At 40.6% G+C, this 27,464-nt stretch overlaps 1 protein-coding gene across 2 annotated transcripts in view; it reads right to left on the bottom strand.

The window, feature by feature from the left end:
- Nucleotides 1–3,806: 3,806 nt before the first annotated feature.
- LOC137945583 (uncharacterized) overlaps nucleotides 3,807–27,464 on the bottom strand; it is a 53,581-nt gene continuing 29,923 nt past the window's right edge. Inside the window, exons 5-11 of one of the 2 annotated variants that reach the window (XR_011111017.1) lie at nucleotides 24,104–24,186; nucleotides 23,702–23,801; nucleotides 23,554–23,616; nucleotides 5,401–5,682; nucleotides 4,805–4,865; nucleotides 4,422–4,728; nucleotides 3,807–4,258 (exon numbers count right to left, since the gene is read on the bottom strand). Coding sequence is in view for 1 of the 2 variants with exons in the window: in XM_068791522.1 (XP_068647623.1) it covers nucleotides 4,631–4,728; nucleotides 4,805–4,865; nucleotides 5,401–5,682; nucleotides 23,554–23,616; nucleotides 23,702–23,801; nucleotides 24,104–24,186 (687 nt within the window). In the remaining variant the exon portion in view is untranslated. Of the gene's footprint in view, nucleotides 4,729–4,804; nucleotides 4,866–5,400; nucleotides 5,683–23,553; nucleotides 23,617–23,701; nucleotides 23,802–24,103; nucleotides 24,187–27,464 lie in introns of both variants that reach the window. The other variant, XM_068791522.1, reaches the window with a different exon arrangement.

Raw genomic sequence — 27,464 nt, 5'->3', positions numbered from 1 at the left:
CTCTCAGGGAGCCTACATGTTCATATACTCAACGGTTCTCTTCTACATGCCATCATATTTCCAATTTTATCTCCACATATCGGTTGTCCTCTAGATGTAGCACCTTGCTTGCAACTATGTCTTCTATGCCAATTCCCGAGATTTATCAGGAGGTATTTACAACATCTTAGGTGGAGAGTTGCAATGGAAGAGGAAATGGTGGCTACGATTAGTACATATAAGTTGACTACTTTTCCACTTGACAAGAAATTCCTGGGTGATATATGGGTTTCCACAATAAAGCAAAACCTTAATGGTAGTGTTGTTTGGCTTAAAGCAAGGGTAGTACCTAATTTATTTCTCTTGTCACAAGTACCTAATTTTTTGCTTGAGGGAGATGTTAAGTTGTGGAGTCTAATTAACGCCCTACACTGAGTTGGTTGCGGATATATTAATTGTTATTTCATTAAGGGTAGTTTGAAAATTTCACTCTTGTAATGTGGTTGCCCTAATTTTCTCTTTATAATTGAGGGGCGCCGCTATTAAGGTTTTAATCTTCTTATACCGAGGAGCATCTCGAGTTTCAGCCTAAGAGGTTAGAGAGAAACACCTGTAAGTGTGTGATTTCTCTTGTAAAGTATTTCATCATCATAGTGGATTACTACAGCGGTGAAAGACAGGACGTAGTTTCACCTTGAGGCGAACTTGTATAAATCTTGTTGTGCTTTTTCATGCTTGTTTTTTTTCCTTCTTCCGCTTTTATTATTATTGTTCTCGTTAGTTTGGAATTAGGGCGTTTAATTCCTAACAGGAGAGCAGGTTTGCAAACTTAACTAGTCCATATATGACCCTAACAATCTCCACACGCTTGGTTTAAAAAGTTCCACACTATGGTTCTTTAGTTCTATATTTGTTAAACATATTAATGAGGGTAGGATTCCCACGACAATATATATTCATGTTGTAATTCTAGACAGACAATGAAAAAGATGGAATTCAATGACTGAAATAAAGTTTGGGCATACAGTTCAAACTAAAGATCTTGGATTATTGAAATGTTTTCTTGGAATTCAAGTATTACAATTTCGACACAATATAATTATTGTCCCAAAAAAAGTATTTGCTAGATTATTTGGAGAGAGACATGTTAGGTATAAATCGGCAGTCTCCTATGCATTGGAATGTAAAAACTGTATTCTTTCTAATAATTATATTGATGTTAGGATCTTTCAAAGATTAGTTGGTAGTGACTAGACCTAAGATTGTTTTTCCTGTTAATGTTGTTATTTAGTATAAGAACATGCCTCAACTCTCTCACAAGCAAGCTTTAGAAAGGATATTTTGATACTTGAAGAAGTCTCCAAGACAAGATTTACAAGTCCCATTTTAATGTTGTAGGCTATGATAATAGGAAGGTTCTCCAAGTAACCCATTTACTTGGAGAAGTAAGAAGCAAAGAGTAGTAGGCTAGTAATGTGTAAAAGTTAAATATCGTGTTATTTCTCATGCAATCAGTGAAATACTTTGATTGAAATCTTTATTTTTTAACTTAGATTTTTGTGTCTAGTTTTGTGAAATACATTGCGATAGTCAGACATACACATTGCAATGAACTCAATCTTTCATGAATGTTCAATGTAAATAGAGATTGATTGCCACTTTTGTTTGAGAGAAGTTACAAAATAGTATTATCGGTGTTTAGTATGTTCCCTCCAATAACCAAATTGCATATACTTTTATGAAGGCAGTTATTGTCGGTTGTCTTCTTAATACATTTTCCAAGTTAGGGTCTTTGATGTATATGCACTAGCTTAAGGGGAGTTCTAGAGAGTATTATGTTTAAGTCATGTATTTACTTTGTTCTCATTATTTCTCATTATTTTCATTTATCCTTATTGTTGTATTTAGTCAAAGGGCATTATTGTAATATATAAATTTTAGCATCACATATAAGACAAATAAACTCAAAAGGAGCTCGACACTTTTGGCCGAGACTCCTCTTTTTTCTCACTCTCTACTTTCTCTTTGTTTCTATTCACTTCTCCTTCTTTTTCCCAGTTGTTCCTTCCAAAGATCACACACTTAGCAAGGGAAATCATCCAAGAACCTTAACAAGGTTAAACCCTAGAATCTAACACTCATCTATCTTAGATCTTTTATAAAAAGATAAAAAGAAGGTAAGTGTGACCATGTGAAACTATAAAAATATGAAAGTACTCAAGAATAAGCTAAATACTGTGAATGCTCTAGTACACTCTCAAACACCATACATACTAGGGGGAGCACCAATGTGGAGAGATGCTTCACCTAAGACCTCCACCACTTGGGTTAAGTTGAGTAAGAGTGAGATTGGGCTAACTTGCTGGACTCCACCACTTGGGCGGATCTTAGATGTTTGACTTCCACTTATTATTATCAAGTACTTGTTATTAGAATAACACATTTTGGGCACAATCCCAATTTTCTAAGTACTTGTTTGATGAAGTCAGATTCAAGGCATTCAAAGGCCTCCCTAAAGATGACCTTTGCATTGATAATTATCAACGTTATTTTAATTTTTTATGTATCTTCTATAATGTTATCCTTTAGAGGGAAAAAAAGAGCACTCGATGTGGATTAAGAGTTACTCTTTTTTCTTTTTTCTTACTTTTTTTGAGATTGAGAAAATCAAGGTTGTTCAAGCAAAACGTCAATTATTTTAGTTTAGTATTTTAGGTAATAATAAGTTCAATTTTTTTTTTTTTGTATTCGACATTGGTGGAGATTTTGTTCATGCATTTGAGGGAACAAGGAGTCGGTATATTATTTTCTACTACAAAGGGAAAAAGCTGAAGTTTTTCTTTCATTTTAGTTTTTTTAGAAATGAGTTTTCATTCTTAATAATAGTTCAATTTTATGATTTTGATCAACAAAATTACAACATTTTGAGCTTAATATTTGGTTCATAATTTTTGTCTAAGTAACCCAAATTTATACTTGATTTATAGTTCTTTGTTAAGGTGATCAGACTTTTGAAAATGTTATTTTATTTAAAATTTTGTGCTCAATTATTAGCAATGTTTATGCACAATTCTATGCAGTATTTATGAAAAAATTTATGCAAATTTTATATACAAACATGGATTTCATACAAAATTTTAAATGTAAGTTGGAACTCGAACTCGAACTTAAACCCAATTAAAAATTTTGAGTTTGAGCTCAAGTCCAATTGTAAGCACGAGTTTGAGCTGAAATTTGAAATATTCATATAAAAAATCATAGTGGCAGGAACCTGTTCACGCAGCCTCGTTGAAGCCAAAAAGGACAAATAGAGAGAACGAGAAATATAGGTAAACACCAATGTACAGTTCAGTACCAAAGCCTTGTGGGAGTAGAATGATCTTTAAACTAATTCGGCATGAAGTGAAGGAGAATCCTGAAACCTTGGGTAGAAGAATGATGGATGCGGGGCAGCAAATGAGAGGATTTCTCCCACTAACTTTTTTAAAATGGAAGGAGGTTGAGAAGAGAAATCATAATCAGGAAAAGAAAATGGAGAAAGGAGAAAGAAGTTGCCGTTTCATCTGCCCACCATCTTCTAATACAACTTAAGGTAGAATGATCCAAGACGAGTTGCTGAGTTTCAACCAAAGCATCAATCCCAACATTATACTTCACTTTTCCTTTGAGAAAACAGGAATAAACTCAAAGTCAGCACCAATTAAGTAGTTTTAGGGTCTATTTGGAACCCGTAAAAAAGAAAAGAAAAAAAATAGAATTTAACCATTATTATTTTAAAAAATAATTAGTGAAAATAAGATAATGATCAAAATTTTCTTTTCAGTAACTATTTTTAGAAATTATAATGATCAAATTCTCTTTTTTTTTTTGTTTTCATGGGACTCCAAACACTCATAGTTTTTTTTTCTTTTTAATTTCTCAGTCAAATCCTCCAGCAAAGCTGCCAATATTATAAAACTAGAACCAAACCATTGCGTCGAAAGATTTTTAAACCAGAAATCAGTCCAAAGTCCAACAAACCAGGCAAGTTAAGCAGGTGGGGAGAAATTCTCCTGTAGAACAGAAAGGGTTTGGGCACGGAGGATGATCAGGAGAGAAGAGTCCACTTTTTGCAAATCATATAATTAGAAAATAACACCATATGATGGCATTCCAAGTCAATTGGCAGTGAAACCTAAAAGACCCACGTTCATCTGGAACTGATCACCTTCCCTATGACCAAGTCATTCATTATAACATCAGTTCAAACACAAATGAGCAATCTAACGTGGAGCTGCTCCTGCAAAGATAAAGAAAACTTTCAATCTAACAGGTCAGCCGAGCAGCTAATAATCAAAGTTAAATATTTCAACGCCTCTGCCTTTGATGGGATTACTCAGACATTAGAAGATGAGGCCCAGAAAATCTCTGATCCTCTAGTTGATTAAATAAAAAGTACCTACTCTTTGGTAAGTTGAAATCGCCTTCCCTGAAAGTTTTGTCAACTGAGCTGGTACTATTTAAGGAATCTTGCTGATGCATGCATGTTCAGACCCCCAAGACCTTCCCCAGTGAAAGACAGAAGTGAAGCAGTCCATGTTATGGAGATCACAAAATTACACTTCTCTTGCTTTGGTAAATGAGCTGAGCCATCCCATTCTCACTCAAAAGTTCAAGGGAGATCATATTTCACTTGGCCAAGATAGAGCCCACAGGCAGGAGCCATAGGCTTTGCAGCAGTGACAGTTTTCGCATTTAGAATTCTCTCAACTGCATTCAGATGATAAAAAAACATTAAATGCAAGCCTGAAGAAATGTAGAAGATACAGGGGAAAAGAACACAAACCATCATTTATTGTCAGCTCCCCTGTGCCAACACATTTTAAAACACCAACAAGAAGTCTGATCTGAAATAGTTTTACAGCACTTAGATTGAGTTACTGAAAAGACAATTATTCATAGTCTTTAATGACAACAGAATATCAAACACTTTAATTGAAAACATGTAAAGGTAAACTAAAATGCAAGAATAACTATCAGTAATGAACTGGGGACCCTCGTGGACCTGTGCTTCCTTTGGTCCCCAGTAACATTAGTTGTCTATTCAAAGTCCAACACTAACAAATCATAACTTCCTACACTTCAGCATATGTTCCAAAACTTAGGTTTCAGGAATTAAATGATAGTGATATGATTGATGTTCAACTCCAAAAAAGGGAGAGCACAGAGGAAATTTCAAAAAACCAACCGATTTTTCCTCTCAAATAAATAAAAAATACAAAAAACCCAATTGATTTCTGTACATAATCCTCAATCTTGAAAAGAAATAATACAGTTACAACTCAATAATCTGAATTTTGAAGGTCCCTTTAATAAACTATAATCCCATATTTCAATTACTAGGATGTGGTTGGTGTGTGTGTGTGAGAGAGAGAGAGAGACCTGGTGGTATAAAAATGAACGAGCCCTTGCTGTAACAACATAGCAACGATTTACCCTCCTCTGGCCAAATTCTTGACACTCTCCAACAGTAGTTTCACCATACTTACCAAGAGTGTCGTCTGAACTTTCTGAACAAGGTCTGGTAACTGCAAATTTAAAGGGCATATGTGGTTCTTGTCTTAATGTATCTGTCTGCTGCCTTTCTGTCTTCGATGGAAAGTATGTTGATGGAACTACTTCACATACATGAAGTTCATCTAAGGTTCTAATAGGTGAATTTGCCTGCAAATAAGTAAAGAATTTATAATATTAAATGTTTTAACTATTTAAGATAATAACTAAAGATGCACCTGTACAATTGCATACAGGTAACACCAAATAACATAACATCCATGCAGAACCTTTGCTCGGTCACATATTGAAGCATGCACGTGTTGGACAAATCTGTTAATTAAAAATTAAAAGAAATATTTGGTCACAAAATCTGTCAAGAAAGGAAATCTGATATTGGATTTTGAGAGAGAGAGAATGAGTGAGAGCACAACTTAAAACCCTCCCATGTTTTGATTTTCTCAGTGTTAAAAACATGGTTGGATGAAGTCCCAATGATTCAAAATGGTAGAGGTACGAGATATTATTTTCTTGTGCATATCTGCAGTTCTATGAAATCAGAACATGGTGCTCTTTTGCATGCACTGACAATTTTACAACAAAGTTATTCTTGCTCTTTGGTATTGAAGGGTGATTCATCAGTCGTGATCGGTTGGTTTCACTTGGCAGAAAGCCCTCTTGGTGTTTCTTGTTCATCACGACAAGATCTCTCAAATATTTGATTCTATTATGCTGAGTGGTCTCATATTTTGAGGAGTGCAAATCGTATACCAGACTCTGTACGTAGATGTGGGGTCTTATCTTCATCATCTTGTTTAGAGAGCCAGGGGAGGTGCCTTATTATCAGCTTGTTTCTTAATCAACCACATGAGTTCTTTTGTTCTAGGCCGTCAGGTTCCTCTTAAATTACTTCAGCCCATAGTTGAGTTTTTTCCTCTTTCACCTCGAGTATTTGGATATGTAAGTTCCACTCATGTTCTTGATGAACCAATGCATAAATTGTCTTCCTAATCTCTGAATGAAATGTGTATTTCTTAGACTATGCTTGTCATCAAAAGGGAGTAGGTGTTATGATCCTTCTTCAAGGAAATTGTACATTCTGCTGATGTGACTTTCTTTTGAGAATACTCCCTATTTTCAGTCTGTTAATAGTCTCAGCTCAATCAAGCACTCTTTGATTGGAGAATACGCTCCACCACAAGTTCCTCTTCTAATTGTTCTTGATGAAGAGAAAGAAGAATGTGATTCCTGATGATGACGCTCCTAGCAATATGGTTCCTCCACCAACATCAACCTTCATTGGAGATTTTGTTCCCTTTGGTCTTGATTTACCCAATGCTCTAAGGAAAGAGGTATGTGTGTGTACTAAAATGTTCTGTCTAAATAGGTTTTGTTGAATTTCTGGAAAAGAAAAAAACTTTACTAACTAGTTATAATTTGAGTACATGAGCCTCTATTTATAATAGAGGAAATACTTAAAAACGGGCTGTAAGAAGATGATTGTTTTGGGAACATATTAGTTAATGTAGAGACGAGACATAGCCATGAGTCCTTGATGATGGATGGTGATTTAGTCAAAGGTAGTTCTTTATGCATTTCTAATACGTCTCTTCGACAACTTATCATCAAGGAAACACATAGTGGTGGACATTTTGGCAAAGGTAAGACTATTGCTTGTGTTCAAGAAAGATTTTTTTGGCCCAACTTGGATAGAGACATTACTCATTATGTAAAAAGGTGCAGCACATGCTAAACAACCGAAGGGGTTTTATCTAATACTGAATTATATGCTCCTTTACCTATCCCTTCTTACCCTTGGGTTGATATTCCTATGGCTTTTATCCTTGGCCTTTCTAATACTGCAAGAGGCTTGGACAGCATATATGTTGTTGTTGATCAATTCTTCAACATGGCTCACTTCCTTGCAAGTCAATGCATAATGCATGCAAAGTAGCAGACTTGTAGAAGCTGTTCTTTGCCATGGTTTACAAAAATCTATAGTCTCAGTTCTTTGCCCAAGTTTATGTCAACATTTTGGAATGTTTTGTACAAGAAGCTTAGCACTACACTCAAATTTAGCAAACCCTATCACCCACAAACAGATGGGAAAACAGTGGTAGTTAATTGAAGCTTGGGCAATATGTTGAGGTCAGAGTTAAGGTGAGGAAAGTGGTATCTTGCAATTCCATAACTAGAGTTTGAATTCGACATTTCTAAGAATTACAACTGGATTCTCTCCATTTCAAATAGTATTTTGCCGCAACTCCGAGGTCCACTTGATCTTTTTTGAGAAGTAAGTGTGAATGTATTACTGAAGGAAAAAAAATTACAACCCTAAAAAGCTAAAGAGACATTTCCTCCACAACAAGGTGTTGGAGGGAAACGCCTTTTTTAGGTCCACTTGATCTTGCTACCCCAAATGCCGAAAGACCAATTGATCTAATTGAACTTCATGAACAAGTTTGGGTTAACATTGAAACAAACTAAACTAAATACAAGGAGCAAGCTGAAAAACACAAAAAAAAGATATTACTTTTTATGTTGGTGATGAAATTTGGATATATCTTTTAAAAGAAAGGTATCCTACTAGATATATCATAGACTATTCCTAAGGGGCCGACATCTTGGTGAGCGAATTACACTATTTGCTATCACTATTCTGCCTTTCTCCATATAGCTGCTGGTTGTTCCAGGTTTGTATGATATGAACTCAAACTTGGTGATTTCATTATTTTTGGTACAATTTTCTGATTTTTTTAATAGCCATTTTTGGTGGTTTTGGCCCAAAGTATGGTCAATTTGTGGTTCATTGACTGGTTAATATTCTAGTTAATTTTTGGTATTATTCTTTTGGTGATTCTCTCGTTACAGTCTCATATTGATGGGCACCTTCACCCAACCATGTTACTAGCACATACGTCAATATTGATCCTTTTCTATGGGTTTCGTATTTATTGAATATTTACTTCTATTATCTGCCATACCATCTCAAAATTGTGTGGACTTTTTCTTTTATTTGGTAAGACCAATTCCTTATATTTCTGTTTTAGAACTTCACTTGGTCGCAATGTCAGGAAAGACCTTCACTTGGTCCCAATGTCAGGAAAGACCTTCACTTGGTCAAATGGGCAAAGGTAGCCCATCCTTTCCAAGCTTGACCGTTTCCTTGCAAGTTCAGATTGGATTCACCATTATGACAATGCGTTGGGCAGGTTGCTCACTCGTTTGGGCTCTGATCATTGGCTGATCCTTCTTACCACCTCCTTTGGGAGATGGGGTCCTCCCCCATTTCATTTTGAGAACTCATGGTTGATGGATGCTGATTTTGATAGCCTTCTAGCTGATTGGTGGTCGAGTCTTGTTATTGATGGTAGGCCTGATTGGTTCCTCCCCCAGAAATTGAAACTGCTCAAGACAAAATTGAATGGGCTTCAAATCTGAGCTCCACTCTCCGTCTCAGATCGAGCTCTTGGACCTGACCGAAGAGCAAAGGTATCTTTCGACTACTAAATTTTCTTCTCGGGATTGATCTTCAGATTCACCTCCAATCTATTCTTCACTTGGAGAAAGAGTGTTGGAAGCAGCGTGCCCGGTTCCGATGGTTGACAGAAGGGGACACCAACACAAAATTCATTCATGCCATCGCTTCGGCGAGGCAGAGGACTATCCGGGTTACCTCGTTATGCATTGACAATGAGGTAACTTTGGATAGATCCACCATTATTGATGCTTTGATCAAGTTCTATGCAGATCACTACACGGAGTGCCCGTGTAGACCGAGACTTCAGCACCTCCATTTTGCCAAAATTTCTACAACTGTTGCCTCCTTTCTGGAGCTTCCTTTTTCTAACAAGGACATTGAGACTAAAATTCTCAACATGGCTTGTGATCGTGCGCTTGGCCCTGATGGATTTAATGGTGACTTTTTTCAAAGAGCTTGGCCTATTATAAAGCAAGATGTTATTGCCATGGTTAGGGGGTTCCACAGCAAAGGCATCACATTTCGGAGTATGGGAGCTTCCTTTATTGTCTTGATCACTAAGAAGGCTAGTGTGGAGTAGCCGGGTGACTTCCCGCCTATTAGCCTCATCTCCAGCTCATACAAGATCATTACTAGACTTCTGGCTCGCCATCTAAAGACCATCCTGCCCTTAGTGATTCATAATGGACAAGGGGTTTTTCTTAGGGGATGGAATATTATGTACTCTGCCATGGCGCCACATGAACTATTTGACCACTTCTCCCGTTTCAGTGCCCCTCGTTTTGCCTTGAAGCTGGATCTTGAGAAGGCCTTTGATTGGGTGAATTGGGATTTGCTGGACAATTTAGTGGGTCGGATGGGGTTTGGTGATCACTGGTGATTATAGATTAGGAGTTTCATATCTTCAGCCTCCTCCCTCTTCCTTAATGGGACTGTTTGCGGTTTCTTCAAGGAACCCATGGAATAAGACAAGGAGAACCGGCTGGTTTTGGCGGAGTTATTCACGATGAACAAGCCAATCTTATCTTCACATATGTGGGTCCAATTGGTGTATCTGACTCTACTAGCTCGGAATTACATGGGCTGTACAACGGTCTGAAACTTTTCAAGCAAAAAAAGGAAGGTGCTCTCTTAGTTGAAGGAGATTCTCAAGTCATTATCAACTGGTGCACGAAGCCATCCAAACTTCTTTGGCGTCATTGGGAGTTATTTGAGGAAATCTGTAAGTTAATTTCTGTTTTACATTGCACTTGGAAACATGTTCCAAGATCAACTAATCACTTAGCCGATGCTCAAGCTAAAAAAGGTGTTTCCCTCCAACACCTTGTTGTGGAGGAAATATCTCTTTAGCTTTAAGGGTTGTAATCTTTTTTCTTCAGTAATACATTCACACTTACTTCTCAAAAAAAAGACAAGGAGACCCGCTCTCTCCTCTCTTATTTAATATTGTTGCTGAGCTTCTATCTTCTATGATCTACAAGGCAAAGGGTGTTGGATGGTTGGATCCGATTAGCAGCATTACAATGTTTGATGTTCCTCTTCTTCAATACGTAGATGACACACTTATTTTGGTGTTGGAACCCTTCAATATGCTCTGAAAATCAAGGCATTGCTGGGGTATTTAAGATTGTTTCGGGTCAGAAGTCCTGGTAGAAGACCACTCTATTGGTCCATGGCTGATATGTTGGGATCCTCATTATCCTCGCTCCCGACCACATACCTCGGCCTTCCCTTTTTTACCTCGTGCATCAACAAGGAGCTTTGTATCCCGGTTATTGAGTGGCTGGAGTCTTGATTGGCCACTTGAAGAGGTCGGTTCCTCTCGAAAGCTGGAAGACTTGTCCCTCTTATGTCCTATTTGGCCAGTATCCCCAATTATTTCCTCTCCTTCCTGCACTGCCTGGCCTTAGTTTGTATGCAAATTGACAAATTGATGAAAAGGTTCCTATCGCGTGGTACTTCCTCGGATTTTAAGTATCATCTTGTGGGCTGGAAGGATGTGTGCATCTCCAAATCTAGGAGAGGCCTAGGTATCCAACTCACCAAGGACATGAACATGGCCCTTCTCCTCAAGTGGATTTGGAAATTCAACACTGCTGTTAGCAATCTTTGGAAACCGATGGAGTCTTCTAAGCTGAACTGGCTGAATCATTAATGGACCTCGGGAGATAGGAGAGATGCGCTCTCTCCAATCTGGAGAGCTATCTTCCTTCTCCTCCATCTATTAAGATCAGGTATTCGTTTCCATGTTGGCAATGGCCACACGGTTCGGTTTTGGGAGGATTGGTGGGTCAGCTCTAGGCCCTTGAGTACCTCCTTCAGCAGTGTTTGGCAAGCTTCTATCCAATGTTGCCTTTTTGTTGTTGAAGCCTAGAGATTTGGCTCCTGGATCTTTACCTCCGGTGTGGGCCGGATGACTCGGATGCCCTGCTGGCCTCTAGCCTTTTGGAGATTTTCTCTCCCTCTAGACCTAGGGATACCATGGTTGATTCGATGATTTGGTGGCTAGAGGGTAGTGGTGCCTTTTCAGTCTCCTTTGCTTACTCCCTCATCATGGGATGGTGTCCGTTGTCGTCTGATAATGAGGTGGCTCCTATTTGGCGCTTATGCACTCCCCCGAAGGTCAAGTTCTTCCTGTGGAGTGTCAGACTCAACAAGATCCTTACTATTGACAATCTTAGGCATTGTGGTAATCATAAGGTTTGCGCCTCCTATCCCCTTTGCGGCCTTGAGGATGAGACTATCAATCACCTTCTCTTTTCATGCCCCGTTTCTTGGTCAGTTTGGATGAGCACTCTCAGTCAGATTGGCTTTCAATTATGCTTACCTAGGGATCTTCTTTCGGTCCACCACATGCTTCTTGGGATCTCCCTTCCCAAGTTGGGCAAGATGCTCATTTCTGCTTGTGTTGCTTTCGTTCGTTGGGGCATCTGGAAGGAGCGTAACAATAGGCAATTCAATGCCAACTTTCTCTCTCAGGAAAGGATAGTTTTATCTATCATTGGCTTCATCTCCTTATGGCTTCATTCCAAGGAGGAGTTTTCTTCTCTCATGGGCCGTCCTCTTAGAGACAATTGGTGTGCCCTTGCTCAGATGGGCTCTCCGGCTAGACCTCCCACTATGCAGGTGTGGCAACCTCCTCAACCGGGCCTCATCAAGCTGAATTTTGATGGCAGTTCCCTTGGCAATCCTGGCATGGCGAGCATTTTTTTATTTTTATGAAAGGATGTAAAATTTTTATAAAAGAGGGAGAGAAATATACAAACCTAACTAAGCGCGTCTTCCTCCACAACAAGGTGTAGGAGGGAAACACCCTGCTTAGCTTGAGAATTTGCTAAGTGAACGGCAGACCTAGGGATGTGGGTCCAAGTAAAATTCAAATGAGATGTTATATTACATATTTCAAAGTAAATGTCCCAATGCTGCCAAGGATCCTATTTGCCTTTGCACACCACTCAATGACAATCTTGGAGTCGCCTTCGATAAGGAGGGGACCCACGAGATGGCCCTAGAAGACCTGAAGCCGGTTGAGTAATCCGGAGAGTTCTACAGTTGTGGAGTCGGAGATTCCCAAAGGGCCGGCGAAGAAGTGAAGGAGACAACTGTTTTCGTCATGGATTACTCCTCCGAAACTAGCAGGGCCTGGATAACCAAAGGCGCTACTATCGAAGTTCAACTTATAGTGGCCCGCAGGTGGAGGATCCCAGATCGCCATTGTTGGAGAACGAGTAGGTTGCGCCATATCAGCAATCAATCACCAGTTCCCTCTGAGATTAGTGCCGTTGAGGTAACTGAATTCCTTCCAAGTCATGAGCCAGGTCGTTACTTGACCAATAATTTTATCTACCAGTACTTCAACTGTGAAAGATTTAAGATTTAAATTTGAATTTCCGGCTAGGCCCAAAAGATATGGCCCATACAGTTGGATATGAGCAATTTTCCGAGTTCTGGGAGTCTAGCACTTGTGATTGATAGGATTGTGGATGGCAAATATTGGGAGAAACAATACTGAAGTCTGATTTTGTTAAGGAGGCTAGCCCAAACAGCATGGGCGAAGTGGCAATGGAGAAGGACATGGTTGTTTCGGAAGTATTTAGGCAAAATGGGCAGGAAGGGTCCTGGACAGAAGTGTCGCGCCTAATGAGGGAATCAAAGGTGAGAATTTTATTTCTACAGGCACACCAAATAAAAAATTTCACACGAGGTGGGACAAGTAAGATCTAGGCAATGGCTGCAGGGTGGCGAGGTTGAGGGGAGTTGGGACTGCGAAGGAAGTCATAGGCCGAGGTGGTGGTAAAAGATCCTTTGGGGCATGGGGTCCAGATAAGGGTGTCCAGCAAGGATGCCGGAATTTTTACCTTGGAGAGGTTGGTAAGGAGATTTGATGCCAATATGGCTTCAGAGTCTGTAAGAGCTTTTCGAAAGTTCAAATTCCAACCACCAGTTTCAGACCAAAGGTCAAAGATAGAAACATCATTTCTTCTGGCTAGGCTTGATATGGAGCCATGGCTGCTTTCTAGACCAATGATTCCCAGCCACCAGAATTGCAACAGATAATAAATGGGGATTCCACGTAGACAAGATTTTATAAGTACAAGTTTACCTGCTTTTGAAAGAAATTTAACCCTCCAGGAAGCCAGACGACTCTCCAAACGTTCAACTACTGGGTGCCAGGAGCTTTTTGAAGGCATGCTAGAGGTCGAAGGGAGGATCATGTCATCCTCAGCCCCTACGGTCATCTCTAACTCCACTTCTACCGAGATTCAAGCCCTCCTCTGCGGCCTCACCATCTTCCTAGATCATCTCTCCAATCCGCTCCACATTGAGGGAGACTCTGCGGTGATTATTGGATGGTTCTCCTCCTCCTCCACCCTGCCATGGCGGCATTGGGATGCTTTCTATTCTATTATAGACATTCTCCCCCACATTACCTGTAATTGGTCCCATGTTCCTAGATCTGCCAATTTTGTAGCCAATGCTTTTGCTAAGTAGGGAGCCTCCCTCAAATCACTTGTTTTAAGGGGTGTGCTTCCCAAGTTTGTTGTTCGTTTTCTTGCTTAATCAAATTATCACTTAATAAAAAAAAAAGCTCTATATTTTTTATTCAGACTTTTAAGTTACTTAGTGTGGTCCCTTTGTTAGAGTTCCTTGGGTTGGTCTTCTTCTTTTGCTATATATGGGCTTTTGTTGCCCCTTAGGTGGGTCTTGTTATTGTTTTTTAATGGGTTTTCTATTGTCGTTCTTTAGTGGATTGGCTTTTCTTGCTTAGTGATTATTATCACTACTTTGTGTTTTAAACCCTTTGCATCATTTTCAAAAAAAATTATTTGGGTTACACCCATATTTCTTTTACCCTTTAATTAGGTTTTACCATCGAATTAGGGTCAGGAAAGTCCTTGTTTTCTTTAGTATTTATCCTTTGGTCATCTGGAAATGGTTTGTCATTTAAGGGGCTCTGGAGTAGGAAAAAAAATTAAAATCTAAAGTTTCTACTATGATCAAGCCAAGGATTTACTCCCCAGCTTGAGGGAGAAGGGTATAAATCTATGAGTGCTAATTGCATGCTCAAAAGCCGAAGACCACAAAAGCCACAATTTTTTAATTTTTTCAAAGCCACATCAACCACAAATTTTTTTAAAGATCAATTTGAGTTGAAGACCAAATTTTTATTTTCTTTTTTTATGCTATGAGATGCATTATATAACAAACTAAAGTTAAATGATCCAACTTGAGGGGGAGTGCCGAAAGGTATAATTAGGTTTATTTAATTTACTTTATTTTCTATGAAAATTGTTTCCTATAAAATGCAATGTCTAAGGGTTTACGGAGGAGTAAGGACATAGTAATTTTTCATATTGTTTAAGTTATAAATAGGGGAAAAGGGTTTGTACACCATAATCTCCTCCATCTCTTTTTGCAAATTTCAAGAATAGGCTCAAGCCCAAGAAGATAGGTCCATCTGAAGTTCTAACAAAAGATCAATAACAATGACTACAAGGTACAACTGCCTCCAAAGTTGCACATCAGTGATACATTGAACATCAAACATCTATCACCTTATTACAGCGAACACGAAGCTGACTCTGAGAACTCGAGGTCAAGCTCTTTCAAAGAGGGGGTGAATCACTTGAAGAAAGATATAAGGAAAATTTTGGGATTGCAGAAAAATATTAGGAAAAACTAAGTCATCCACCATTGAATGCTTATGAAAGGAGGAAGTAGAAAAGAGAGAAGAATACTAAAAAGACAACAACTTACGTTTTTTGGAAAGTCACTTTTTGGGAGTACTATGGTTTAATTCTTGCTATCAAAGGACAATTAGCAAGTTTCTACTTCTACTAGTTTCCTAATTTGTTAATAAGTCCCAATTAGGAGAGTTTTCTTTGGGAAAGTCTTTGGTTGGTTAGCTTCCAATATTACTAGTGAATCTAGGAAAGTCATAAAGTTAGTAAGTCTCTTGCTTGCAGTTCTTGTTGTTAGCGGAGGTCTCTCTTGATGTATCTTCTCTTTCTTTGAAATAAAATTATCAACATTTCAAAATAAAAAAAGTCTCTAGCTGGCAGCTTTTATCAAAGTTAGTTGCTAGAATTTTTTTTCTAACAAGTAGTTTCTATTTAGTGTGTCACAATTCAGGTGTAATAGGGAAGTCTAGTCCTAGGAAAATTCATGTAGCCTATTTTGGCAAAGTCATGGTGGGTTTACAGTCTATAAATAAGGAGAAATGCAGTAACTTCTAATCAGTTTTCAAGATAAACACAAACTTTCTCTTTGGCTGTTGGAGCATCTATTTTTTTGTCAAGAATAATTTCTAAGTTATAAAATGGCACAGAGAGCGACGTGAGAGGCGATTTTGGAGGCGATTTGCGTGAAAATCGAGAGGAGAGAAACATTACGCTTAACGTGCGCCGGATCGACGCGTATCATGCGCCGGAGAAAAGCGTAACGTGCGCCGTTAGCTTCGAGTGCGCTAACGTGCCCTGATTTTCAAAAATGAGCTAGAACCCTTCTCCGATCACCATCCCCACGGCCGGTGACCAGAACCCACGACGACAGACTTCTGGCAAGGATACAGCCACCTTCTCCGACGACGATCGACGAAAAGACGTCGTCTCACCGAGAAGATACAGAAGATCCAACCTAGAAAAATGTCACTCCAGACGCTCGGAAACCTCGGAGCTCCTCTCCAATGAGCTACCGGAACCTCCTACAGAAGGTTTCGACGCCAATTGGAAGACAATCTCCCGGCGAAAGAAGAGGAACCATCCTTTCCGTTTTAGTTACGGAAAGAATAGTGTAACAATGGAGATAGTCGCCCGGAGCTTCAGACAGGTGATTCACATCTCCTCTGCCGTCGGATCGAAGATGTCCTTCATCTGTGTTCCGATGGAAGCCATTTCAAGCTTCGTCCTTCAGTTCCAACGAGTGACAAACGAAGCCAATCAAACCCATGAGCTTTGGACACAGGATTCGATTTGCTTCCTGTCGGTGAGCTCCTTTCGGGGACGAAGAGTGTATGTTGTTCATTGGTGTGGCTCAACAGTGTTCGCCAAGATCTATATTCCCAAGGCCACCAACTCCGGATTTGGCTGGAAGGAGTTCGCAGAAGCCATCCAGAGCCTCTCTCCAGTGTCAACTTCGACAGGGGGAGCCCCCAACTCCAGCGACAACCCCCCCTTATTTTCGAGCCCCACTAGAGACAAAACACCCCCCGAGCCCACCTCTCCCACCAATCAGCCCTCCCCTTCCTTCGAAACCCCCTAACCCAGCCATTCAGAACCTCTTTTCAGACCACCATGTCCCAACACACCTTCACTTAGAAAAATCCAAAACCATCCAAATCCCACCCAACTTGCTCCATAAAGGGCGACAATCTCTGGCCCGCTCTATCCTAGTCCACACCTCCCCCAATATCGTCAAATCCAGCATCCTTCAATGGCTGACTGATGAGCTTCACCTCCCCTACACACCCAAAATTTCCTACCTCAACCCACAATCCTGGCTTGTTCATTTTGAAACCCAGCAAGAGTCTTCTGCGACCCTTGCTCTCACACCTCACACCCCCTTGGGCATCATTGGGATATCAGAATGGCTCCCCTCGACTCCTTCTAGTCAATTCGGGCAATGGGCTACAGTCACCGGCCTCCCTACGAAACTATGGCACAATGAGGTTTTCATGAGTATCATCTCGAAGTTTGGCGCCATAATTGCTCTGGACCCTCTTACTGAACACTGACATCGCCTTGATGAGACCCGGATTCTCATCAATCCTATTTGTCCTTGCGAAGGACACTACTTCTGATGCATTATGGTGGATAATGCCTGATTCTGGATCCGCATTGAGTTGGCAGATATGGAAAACTTCAAAAATGTGACCTCGAGTCCTGCAGCTAAATCCAAAGATAATCCACAACATGTTCGCACATTGAGAAGAGCAACCCCGGTCTCTTCTCCCTAGCAGATGCGTCCTAAACCAGCCAGTCTTACAGCTGGCATTGATACTATTCCAGTTGCCTCCTTGATAGTCCCTCCCTCCAGCCTGCCATACCACCCACCCACCTGCCCATCTCAACCCACCATAGATTTTATCCCAGATAGAATCTATCCCAACCCCCAGATACCTACAGTTCTCATTCCCACCTTTCCCCACCCCGCATCAAAAGCCCCATAGGCCTTCCGATAAGTCTATCCCACAATCCTCACACCCCTCAAGCCACCAATCAGATAATGAACTCTCCCCCTCCCTCACCTCTGAGAAATCCCCACACCAGAATTCTTGCTCCTCCTCCCCTTGCCACCTACCAGCGCCGGAATAGAGGTCAACCGAGACAGCTTCTCCATGGTGGCCCAAGTGTTACTACTCGATACCCCTGCAACCCAGAGACAAGGGACTTCATCTTTCCAGAGCCAGGTGAAAGAGCTCAGAATTAAGTGGTTGCTCTTCAGATTGAATAGCAAAAATTCGACCCAAAAACCTGGGCCTAGATAGTGGAACTAGCCAAGTTGATGGCCACCGTCTACACGAAGCCCCTCCAGGGAGATAACCACCTGTCTGAGAAGTCCAAGAAGAAGAATAGTGATCAATGATCATTCTCTCTTGGAATGTTCGTGGAATTGGATCCATGCGTCGTCGTGCCTCAGTTCGGGACCTCCTTGCCTCTACCAAGGCAAATGTTGCTATTTTTCAAGAAACCAAGGTGACTTCTCTGCCCCTGGATATATCCACGAGTTGTGGCTTCTTAAGGAGCCTGGATGGATTTTTGTGGATGCAGTTGGGTCAGTTGGCGGCATTCTGATGGTGTGGGACACTAATACCATTGAGGTGTTCAATCGTTGTTGTGGCACTTACTCCCATTGAATCAAGCTGAGAGACAAAGGATTAGGGAACATTTGGTACCTTTGGGTGTGTATGGTCCTACTAGACACCATGAATGACATCTCTTCTGGAATGACCTTGTGAAGACTTGTCAGAGGTGGCCCATTCCTCTGATGCTTGCAGGAAACTTCAATGTGACCCGCTTCTGCCAAGAGAAATCCCCGCCCTCCCGGAGAATCACTACCTCCATGAGGCTATTTGCAGACTTTATTGGCAGTTGAGATCTTGATGAGGTTACCCTATCTAGGAAAACCTTCACTTGGTCAAATGGTAGACAACCCCCCCTCCTCTCCAAGCTTGACCGCTTCTTAGCCAACAACGATTGGCTTCAGTTATACAGCAATGCCATAGGCAAAGTCCTCAATAGGGTTGTTTCCGACCATTGGCCGATTATGGTAGAAACCCACTTCGGAAGTTGCCCCCCCCCCCCCCCCCCCCCTCTTTCAGATTCAACAATGCTTGGATGGTGGACCCCTCTTTTGACTCCTCTATCCAATCCATCTGGGAGAGGATGGTGGTGGCAGGCCCGATCAGTGGAATTTCCCAGCCAAGCTCAAGATGCTGAAGTCGTTGCTGCGATCATGGGCCTCTGCGAGAAAGGCATCTTCCTCAGCCGAGAGAGCCGCCGTCCTTTCACAGATTTCCACTCTTGACTCTAAAGAGGAATCTAGAAACCTCTCTTCTTCAGAAGTTACTCAGAGATACGCCCTCCAAAGGCAAATGCAATCCATTGCTCATAGTGAACTCGTGCACTAGAAGCAGCGTGCAAGATTTAAATGGCTCGTTGAGGGGGATGCCAACACTAAATTCTTCCATGCAGTCGCCTCTGCTCGGAGAAGAGCCAACCGCATCACCACGCTCAGCGTCAATGGTGAGACTACCTCGGATCGATCCCTTATTTCAAACTCACTAGTGAACTTTTTTGTAGAATTATACTCTGATGACCAGCTAGTTCGCCCTTTCTTTGAAAGAGTTCATCTCCAGGTTATTCCTTCAGCCGCAGCTAGACTCATCGAGCTCCCTTTCTCTAGTAAGGAAATTGAAAAAGCAACATTGGGTCTTCCTTTGGATCGTGCTCCTGGCCCGAATGGTTTCAATGGGGAATTCTATCGCCGATGCTGACCCTTCATCAGAGATGATGTTGTCTGCATGGCCCACTCGTTCTACCAGCATGGCATCAGATATAGGAGCATCGGAGCTTCATTTATTGCCCTCATCCCTAAAAAAGAAGGGGCAGAAATTCCTTCTGACTTGCGGCCGATCAGCCTCACCACCAATGTCTACAAGGTGCTTGCACGCCTCCTTGCCAATCGACTCAGGGCGGTTCTCCCTATTGCCATTCATCATGGCCAGAGTGTTTTTATCAAGGGAAGAAATATATTAGACTCGGTCATGGCATGTCACGAGCTCATCCACCATTTTAAGGCTTTAAAGCTTCCCAGATTCATCCTAAAGCTTGATTTTGAGAAAGCCTTTGACAGAGTTAGCTGGAAGATTTTGGACACTCTCCTGGAAAATATGGAATTCGGGGGAAAATAGCGCTTCTGGATTCAAAGTTGCATCTCCTTTGCAAGCTACACCGTTCTTATCAATGGAACGGCCTGCGGTTATTTTAAGGGATCCAGGGGAATCAGACAGGGAGACCCCATTTCCCCTTAGCTCTTCAATGTGGTAGCGGAATACCTATCATTTTTTATTTATTCGGCCAAAAATCTGGGTTGGCTCCTCCCCACGACGGACTGTGCAGCCTTTGATGTGCCGATCCTTCAGTTTGCAGACGATACAATTTGCTTTGGGGTTGGTACTATGGATCAGATCCGAAAACTGCGTGTTGTATTGGGACTATTTGAACTGGCTTCTGGTCAAAATATTAATCGAAAGAAAACCACCCTCCTAGGCTATCATATCGACTCACCGGTGCTTCAGGGTATGGCCGACTATTTGGGGTGCTCAGTGGAAAATTTGCCAGCTACATATCTTGGACTACCACTCTTTGACTCTCGGCCTTCGGCGACGCTATGGTCCCCCCTCATTGAGAAATTTGAGAAGAGGCTAGCTACTTGGAGGGGCAAGCTTTTATCTACTGTTGGGCGACTCACTCTCCTCAAGTTTTATTTGGCAAGACTACCAAACTATTTATTATCATTCATGCACTGTCGGCCTCTGTTGGCAACAGGATTGACACCATCCATCGACGTTTCCTCTGGAGAGGATCAAAGGACACCTTCAGATATCATTTGGTGAGTTGGAAGGATATTTGCATGCCCAGCAATCAGGGTGGTTTAGGCATTCGGCCTACGAAGGAGATGAACAATGCCCTTTTGCTCAAATGGATCTGGAACTTCAACATCAAGCTTAATAGCCTATGGGGCGATATGGTCAGGTTTTATCTTCAACCTTCGGATGCCTGGTGGAGGGAGTATGGTTCTACTCGCCTCCTATCCCCGATATGGAAATCAATTCAAAAGCTCCTCCCAATATTCAGATATGCAACTTCCTTTCACACAGGTAATGGAAGGACCCTCCTCTTTTGGTCGGACCTCTTTTGGTCGGATGAATGGTACGGCACCCGCCCCCTCTCCGAGGATTTCCAGGGCTCTCTAGGGTGGCGAGGGACCTCTCTTGCGTAGTTGCTGATTCTTGGAGAGATCGTTCATCGAATATCACGTTTCGTCAGGGATTAAATGATGAGGAAACTACACATTTTTGCTCTCTCCTCTCTAGACTCAACAGCACTACTATTCGTGGGCATGCAGTTGATAAACTGACATGGAAACCCAGCATTAATGACCGATTCACAGTTGCATCCGCCTACTCTCACATTAGAAAACAAGATTACAGCATGTATGAACACAAGGTAAACTTGGCATGGAAGCTCTCAGCGCCTAGTAAAATCAAATTCTTCGTGTGGACGGCCATCAGGGAACAGATCCTCACTTCTAACAACCTCCATAAAAGAGGTTACACTGCCCCCGATCGCACTTGTCCCCTTTGTGTGTGCGACGAGACAATCTAGCATGTTCTCTTACATTGCGACTTTTCTTAGCCAGTCGGGATGAAGATATTTCAAAAGATTGGTCTTCAAATGGGGCTACATCAGGACCTTTTCGGAACCTTTGAGATGGTTATGGGGATATGCCTTCCTAAGTTGGGCAGGATAATTCTCTTTGCAAGCCTTGCGCATGTCCCATAGTGCATATGGCTCGAGCGAAACAACCGGAGATTCAACTCCAAGGCTAGCAACCCGGATAATATAGTTTCTCAGGCAGTGAGCCTTATCTCGAGTTGGCTACATTCTAGGAAGGAGTTTGCTTCTCTATCGGGCGTCTCTCTTCGAGAAAATTGGGGCTTGATTGCGCACATGGCGGGCCCCTGTAGGAATCCGGTAATGGCCACCTGGGATCCTCCCCCTTACAACTGCACCAAACTCAATTTTGATGGCAGTGCTTTAGGCTGTCCTGGGCTGGCTAGAGCCGGTGGTGTTTTTAGAGACAACAATGGAGACCCTATTCTATCCTATGCAGGGCCGGTGAGTATTGTTGATTCAAATACTACTGAAGTGAGTGCTCTTCTATTCGGCCTCCAAATCTTTAAAGAGCGGCTTCATGGCAAGCTAATTATTGAAGGCGACTTAAAGACTGTCATCAGCTGGTGTTCAAAAGATAGCTCCCCCCCTTGGTACCACTGGCCAATCACTGATTGTATTGCTGACATTGTGTCATCCATTCATTGTAATTGGAACCTCGTTTCTAGATATGCCAATTCTTTGGCTGATAAATTGGCTAAATTCGGAACCTCCTAGCAATCTCTCATTGTTTGGGAAGGTTTCCCCTCTTGTAATCTGCTCGTTTGAGCTCTCATAATAAAATTCAGCATCATTTAAAAAAAAAAGTTATAAAATGGCACTTGAAGACTCAAGTTTTCCCTTGGAACTTACAAACCAGGAATTTCCTTGAGTTGAGAGGTAGTGGCCACGTATCTCATATTCCAGCTTTGTCTATCAACCATATTTCATTACTTTGCGGTGTTAATAAGCCACCATTACAATAGAGCTTAAGATGGGAAGGAACAGGAAGGGACCATTCATGTAGTACATTCATAGATGAGCAAGAAAAGGCTATTACAGATAATGGAAGTTAAACAGCTTACCTGCGCCAAGAGAGTTTATGCGGCCATTAACAGTTATTTCTCTCTTTCCAAATGGTGACTTTGTGGAAATATGCCACAGGATTTTGCAAGCTTCAAATGTTGGCCAATTGAAAACTTATAAAAGGGCTTCAAGAAGGGATTGAGGGAGACAAGATGGAGAGCGAATTTGGTGGCATCCAATGGCAAAGCTAGAAAGGCTGTCGAGGAAGGCATTGCAAAGTAGTCCAAAGAAGTTGCAGAGATGTTTGTGCAAGACGTGAGCTCTACAACTGAGTGTCTGTGGAGGGGGACTAACGGGAGGCACTGGGATTAATATTTTCCAAAGGGGGCATGGACGCAATCAACTGGTCATCACCGACACCACTAATAATGATGGTCAAGGGTGGCAAGGAGCGAATCAACATCAGAGGACTCAAAAATGGCAAAGGCCCCTTTGAAGATTGAAATTCAAACTAAATTTATGAACTGATCAAAGATGTCTTTCTACTTCAGCACCATAATGGGTCATACAAAATGATAACTTATGAATGTACTTATGAATATTCTAAACCAATACCACTAGTTGCATTTATGGATCTATCCTACAATATTCCAAATCAATACCACTAGTTGCACTTATAAATTTCATTACGAATAACTTTTCAACATCATGGTTGCAACCCCTCATGATTCCTTGAAGAACAACTTAATCAATGAAAGTGTGAGTTTCCGCTCAGACATAAAAATATCTATTACGATACCTTTTAAAATAATAAAACATTGGTCTTCATCTTTTAATGTAACTTGTCGTAATTCAATTGTGTTACTCACGTAACTCTTATCTTTTATTATAAATTCATGAACCTCACACAACGTTTTTTCTTTTGAATGACGACCAAATATGATGTAACGCACTCACTTTGTCGTCTTTGACCTTTTTTTACTTGCACCCCACAGTCAGCGCAAGTTCATTGGCACATGAGAACTTCCTTAACTAGTTACCATATGTCTGGTTAGTAACCATAAATGAAACTAGAATAATCATGAGAGAAGAAATAACCTGACAGCCAGCAGCCCTAAATGAACTGAAATCGTGATGTCCAGCAAGGATGTCACAAGCTCTCTGGAGAACATACAGACAGCAGAAGAAAGAACTCAGTGTAGCAGCAAATACATCGACATAAAAATCAAAACATGATAAGACAAACCTGCATAGCAATCACATTCAGGTCGTCAGGTACATGCCATGCTCGATCTTTTTCAAACACTGACACAAGCTGTGGCCCAGAAAGAATACGGTAGAAATATCTGCAAGAAATTCATGTATTTTAATTAAGAAATCAAATCAATTGTTTAACTTCATACAAACATGTCCAATAAGAGGAAATTTTGAAAACTAATAGGTTTCAGTTTTCGTTTCACATCAAAAGATAGGGTCAGTCATGTAACTTGCCGTGCATGATAACATATACTTCATGCATTGAACCTTTTAGCAATTATCAGACATGAGATCATAAATGATGTCTAATATAAATAAAAATAAAAATAGATATATACAAATATAATAGGCATACTGTGTGGCCTCACACTACAAGATATATGCTACCTACGTGCGTTCTTGAGCTTTGTATCTCGCATGAAAATCAGAAGGAACAAACCGCACATCAGTCACCACAATATCACCTTCATTTTTCTGCCAATAAAAAATAAAAAATTAGAGCAATCTCAAATTTTCTTTTCTATTTGTTAAGAATTGCAACTTTTAAGTACTAGTTAATTATATTCCTAGATCTGCTAATCATTTAGCGGATGCCCAAGCTAAATTAGGGGTCTCTCTCCAACACCTTGTTGTGGAAGGAGGCACTGTTTAGCAAGGTATTGTAATCTCTCTTTTCTTTTAATTCAGCTTACACATCTCATTTCAAAAAAAAAAAAAGTACTAGTTAAATATATGTTTTTTTCCTGAAGGCTATTTTTATTACACATTAATTACAGAAAGGATAAACTCCCTTAAGATTGAGTCTACATCCCTCCCAAAATGGCTTAAGTTAAAGGCTTCTTCCCAAGCAATAAGCATAAGATCTTTCTTGTTGAGCTCTAAGTGGATTACCTTACTCTTCCTCACATGTGGGCCTTCTTTTTATAACTTCTACATGTGACAATATAGGGTGTAGGCCCACACAGTAGGGAAGGCTGGAATATGGGTGACCCAACCTTTATCTTCTCAACTCTAGGAAATTCATGATTTTCAAGTTCAAAGGGAAGAATTTTAATTTTCAGGTGTTGTTCTGTAACTAGCAGTGGCTAGCACAAAGAGAAAAAACTACTAAGAAACTATTTTGAGCACAAAGAAAGAGAACAATGGTGCTCCAGCAACCAAAAAGAAAACTACCATGTCCTTGTCAAAATAGACTACAACACTTTGGTAGAATTTCCTAGGACTAGACTTTCTAATTACAACTAAATTGAAAACCACTTGCTAGGAAAGAACTCCAGCGATTAACTAAAATAAAAAAAACTACCAAAGATGAACACTTAATGACTTTCCTAAATTCACTACTAATAAAGGAAATTACGAACGTTTTCATTAAAAAAATAAAGGAAACTACTAACCAAACAATTTCATAAATAAAACTTTCCTAATTCCGATTTGTTAACAAACTAAGAAACTAATAAAATTAGAAACATGCTGATTTTCCCTCAATAGAAAGTACCAATGGAAGGAAAGAAACAGCAGAAAATTCAACTCTAAATCTACGCCAACTGAAATTTTGATTGAAAACATTACGGGCCACGTAACAACTTGGTTATTTGACCCGAAAGGAGTTCAGAAGTTTCAGCGACTCTAATCTCAGAGGAAACTGGCAGCTGGTTGTTGGGTTGACTCAGCCTTCTTGCCCCCCGATTTTTGGCTATTTGGGCCCTTCCACAAACGGGCCACTACAAACTAAACTTTGATGGGAGCACTATTGATTGTTCGGGTCCTGCGGGATATGGTGGAGTTATCCACGATGCAAACGGCAGTCTCCTCTTCTCCTTTGCTAGGCCACTTGGAGTTTCCGCCTCCACCACAGCAGAACTCTCTAGATTGCCTAATGGGATTCAAATCTTCACAAGCCAGCTCACAGGCCCCTTTTGCATCGAAGGGGACTCAAAAATTGTTATTGATTGGTGTGCAAAGTCAATCTGACCTCCCTGGCGACATTGGGATATGTATTTTGATATTTGTAATTTAATTTCTTCTTTAAACAATAATTGGAAGCACATTCCTCCTTCAGCCAATCATTTGGCAGATATCCAGGCTAAGTTCGGTATTTCGCTCCAACACCTTGTTGTGGAGGAAGGCCCGCCTAGCTAGGTTTGTTTGTACATTCTCTTTTTTAATAGTTTATACATCCTATTTCAAAAAAAAAAAAAAAAATAGAAACAGCAGCATTTCAGTCTTCTTTTTTCTTCTTTTATGTGTTTTCAATTGTTTTGGATAACTCTCTTATTCCACGATTGAGCCTTTCTACATCAAAAACTCCCTTACCTGCTCCAATACCAGGTATAAAGTTGGGTATGCTCCTCCTTGGCTTCTTCACCCTTGTTACATGGAGGAATAATTTTGTCTTGTTACATGTTATTTTCTTTAGCAAGCCATGCTTGGCTGTAAGTGGGCCATAGGTAATTTTACTTTTAGGTATAATTCTCTGTGTTTGGTTACCCTTTATAGATTTAAGTCTATGTTAGTTTCCACTTGTAATTAGATAAGTAGTGTGATAATAAGGTAGGACTCTCTACAAATAAAAGGCTATACGTGTGAGGGAGAGCGAGCTCTTCTTTCCCCTCATGAAATTTTCTTTTCCAAAACTATTCCTGTCATTCTCTAACTTTTCACAAATTAAATGCAAATGGAGAAATCGTGGTCTTCGTATCTTGCATCTCCAAGACCACCTTGTCCCATATAATTAAGAGACCACCCAGCCATGCCACAAGTATCTACAGCCAACCATCCGGGCTAAGGAATAGGGCAAAGATCTCTAATGACCCAAATGATAAACGGGTTGGGTTAGAGTTTGAACACAAGGACTCGATGGGTCCTTGTTTCATTGATCAAAAGGAACAAAAAATTGGAGCAAAATGGTCTAGTTCAATATGCTTCAACTAAACTAGACGCTTTATGCTTTAGTTTTTACTACTTATAAACAACTTATTTACCAGTTAAATTTTTTTATAAAAACCTTCAAATTTTAAACAATTACATTTATTTATCATATTTTAATGCATTTTTTAATTTATTAATATTAAAGAGGGTTAACTTAAACCCAACCCGAACCTGAAAAGGTCAGTACGAGTCTATATTTTAAACCCGTTTAATGAACCAATTGGGTTTGAGTCAACTCGTTTAACAACAAGTTTAAGTTGACCAACTCAAACCCAACCCATTGCCACCCCTACCTTATTGATGCTTGTCTCTTAGGCTTACCTAGGGATGGCATCGAGCCGAGCCCGAACCTGCCTATGTTCGAGCCGAGCTTGATTTAAATATTTTGAGCTCGAGCTCGAGTCGAGCCTAAAATTGTTATCGAGCTCGGGCCCAATAATTTTAACTGAGTTCGAGCCGAGCTCGAGTTACATGTCTCGAGTTTGAGCTCCAACATACATTTAAAATTTTTCAAAAAATACATGTCAAATAAATTGTATATAAAATTATACATACATTTTACATAAAATTGGGCATGACCTCTACATAAAATTGGATATGACCTCTACTTAAAATTGGGCATAAGGGTGGCATCGAATCCAGCTGAGTCTGAACCTTCCTATGTTCGAGCCGAGCTTGATTTAAAGATTTCGAACTCGAGCTCGAGCCGACCTAGCCTCGAGCTCGAGCCTAATAATTTTAACCGACTTTGAGCTCGAGCTCTAGCCGAGTTTGACGTTAACCTACATTTAATACTCTACATAAAATATATGTCAAATAAATTA

Source organism: Aristolochia californica, unplaced genomic scaffold, assembly GCF_029961685.1.
Source record: "Aristolochia californica isolate CCGP_79_NKW_82.1479 unplaced genomic scaffold, dmAriCali1.0.hap1 SCAF_12, whole genome shotgun sequence".
NCBI lineage: Eukaryota > Viridiplantae > Streptophyta > Magnoliopsida > Piperales > Aristolochiaceae > Aristolochia > Aristolochia californica.
The sequence above is the reverse complement of the archived record's forward strand: the minus strand, read 5'-3'. Positions and strand labels throughout refer to the sequence as shown.